Source organism: Arachis duranensis, chromosome 8 (assembly GCF_000817695.3).
Source record: "Arachis duranensis cultivar V14167 chromosome 8, aradu.V14167.gnm2.J7QH, whole genome shotgun sequence".
NCBI classification, from domain to species: domain Eukaryota; kingdom Viridiplantae; phylum Streptophyta; class Magnoliopsida; order Fabales; family Fabaceae; genus Arachis; species Arachis duranensis.
In genome coordinates this window covers 38,194,332-38,196,809 of record NC_029779.3, presented here as the reverse complement: position 1 = coordinate 38,196,809, position 2,478 = coordinate 38,194,332, and the positions used below count along the sequence as shown (strand labels likewise).

The window sequence follows — 2,478 nt, the reverse complement described above, 5'->3', positions numbered from 1 at the left end:
AAAAAAAAAAAAAAAACAATTATTGAGTTGCACATGGCACTGGAAATATCCAAAAAAGAAAAAAAAGGATGAGAGAGATAAAAATGGGACCTGAAGAAGCAGAAACAGAGAGAGGCAGAGTGCAAAGGGTCCTTGGGAAAGAGAAGTAGGGATTGGTAGAGCAGAGAAAATGGGATTGAGAGAGTGCGAAAGCTTGAGCTGCTGCTCTTCGAAGACTCCATGAAGAAGTTCCGACGATCCTGGCAGTGGCAGCAGCCATGGCAGCAACAGAAACGAATCTAAGGCAGCGAAAGAGGGGAAGAAACTTCTGCTGCTGGTGATTTTAGAGAGAGGAGCATAGGAAGAGGGGAAGAAAAGAGAAGCGTAAGAAGCATGCCGCTACGTGTGGAATGTGGATATCATCCGGTTCAATAATACGTAGCGTTAAACCCAAAGTAGAAGTCAATATTCAAAATTACATTTAAATTTGACCTCCACTCAATTTAATTCTTCAATTAAAAATTAATCCAAATTGTACTTTAAATTTTTATAGAATATTTAATTGTGTCACTTTATTAGTTACATTAAAACAATGTTGTTTTATTTCTCTTTCTCTTTTTTTTTTCTTTCTTTTCAATTGAATATGTAAATTTTTTCTTTTTCTCCTTCTCTTTCTCTTCTTTTTTCTTTCTCACCCTAAGTAAACAGAATAATTTACCTTTCAACAATATATATGTTATTTATTGTTTTCATGCTCATATAAGAATTTTCAAGTATGAAGAGAGGTTTTTTTGTTTTACAGATCACTGATACATAGTTTGTTATGATTGTGATTTGGATTTATAATCACAAACCTTCTTATAATTATAGAGCAAATTCTCTTATTTATCATTGTATTAGTTTTGGGATCTCAAACAGTCATGACTCTACTAATACTTCTCAACTCACTTTCATCTTAACTCCCCGCTGCTTTTACTTTTTGGGGTAATGGAACATGTAGGTGAAGTTAATGATGATGACAACGATAATAATGGAGGTTTTGAGTCTTTGTTTGTCATCGAATTTTTTGGATGCGATGAAAATGAGAATTTTTTGGATGGTCCAATTTTCTTTGTGGTATTCTCTGGTTAAGAAAATGGAGAAGGGAAATGGAGAAGGGGGTAGTGGAATGGTGGTAGAGTGGTGGATGAAGAGAAAGTGAGGAGAAGGGTAGTGGTGATTGTGCTGATAACTAGGGTGAGAAAAAAGAGAAGGAAGGAAGAGGGAGATGGAAGATTTAGTGATAATCAAATTGAGAAAGAGGAAGAAAGGGAGTTTGTTTAAAACGGTGTTGTTTAGGCACAAACAGCAAAATTATGTTGTTTTATCGTACCACGTCATCTTGCTAGTAATAGAAATAAACTGATAGGCCAACTTGAGTTACGTCTTCAAATTTTAGGATATAATTTGGATTAATTAAAATTTGAAGAGCTAAATTAGATAGGAGCTGAAGTTTCAGAGGTCCTTTTAAATATTAACTCCCCAAAGTAGTCTTCAAATGAGCAATATGGTCCAAAAAATCTTCATTCCACTTTGTGTTGTATAGATACTGATATAGATACAAAAAATAATATGATATCCAAATATATAGATACTGAGATACACACATTCTAAATTTTTATAAGAAATAGAGATAGAGCATATATAAAATATATAATATTTTCAGGTAAATTATAAGTATATTTTAATTTTTTATATTATAATATAAATTAATTTTTTAATTATATAAATTATTTTAAAAAATTATTTTAATAAATAATAATATATTATTTCTAAACTCATTTTAATAATACATATTAAGAGTAACATTAGACACGTTGATACGTGATAATATTTAGGTATATCTAAATGTGTTTAGATTTAGAAAAGAATTTTTTATTTTTTATTAACACAGTTGAACACAAAAGACACACATGTCGGACGATAAACGTCATATCCGAAATGTGTCTGATATGTAGATACGATAACTCTGCACTACTTTTAATTTCTCATATTCAAAAAGATACACCTAGTTGGATTTAGATTCTCTAAATTTTGAATTTTACTTTAGAGAATAAAGTATGATCTTTTACCCTTGAATACTCTTTCATATTTACTCTTGGTCGTCCCACCTATCAAATAAATGGTGAGAGATCATACTTTATCCTCTAAAGTGAGAATTCAAAATTTAGAAGATCCAAATTCCACCTAGTTATACTACTTTTGAGCTTAACTCTAATATATCTGACGCAAACAATTTTGGAAAACTTGACTAGAATAAAAGTTTATTAGGATACAAGTATCAAATATAAAAAAAAAATTAGGAGTAATTTGAGTATTTATTAATAAGAATAAAGAAGTTCTCACCTTAGACTTATAAAAAAGACTAATTTTCAAACGTATAAAGTATGAGTAAATGGTCAAATTAATTGACTAAATCTTTAAAGTAGTCTTCCAAATTCGACTCGTATACCAATTGTA

General features: G+C 30.4%; 1 protein-coding gene across 2 annotated transcripts in view; it reads right to left on the bottom strand.

Annotated features, from left to right (window-relative positions):
- LOC107462623 (uncharacterized) overlaps positions 1–389 on the bottom strand; it is a 5,565-nt gene extending 5,176 nt beyond the window's left edge. For both annotated transcript variants that reach the window (XM_016081244.3, XM_016081245.3), the window contains exon 1: positions 91–389. In XM_016081244.3, coding sequence (XP_015936730.1) covers positions 91–259 — 169 coding nt within the window. In that variant the 5' untranslated portion in view covers positions 260–389. The remainder of the gene's footprint in view (positions 1–90) is intronic.
- Positions 390–2,478: the final 2,089 nt, after the last annotated feature.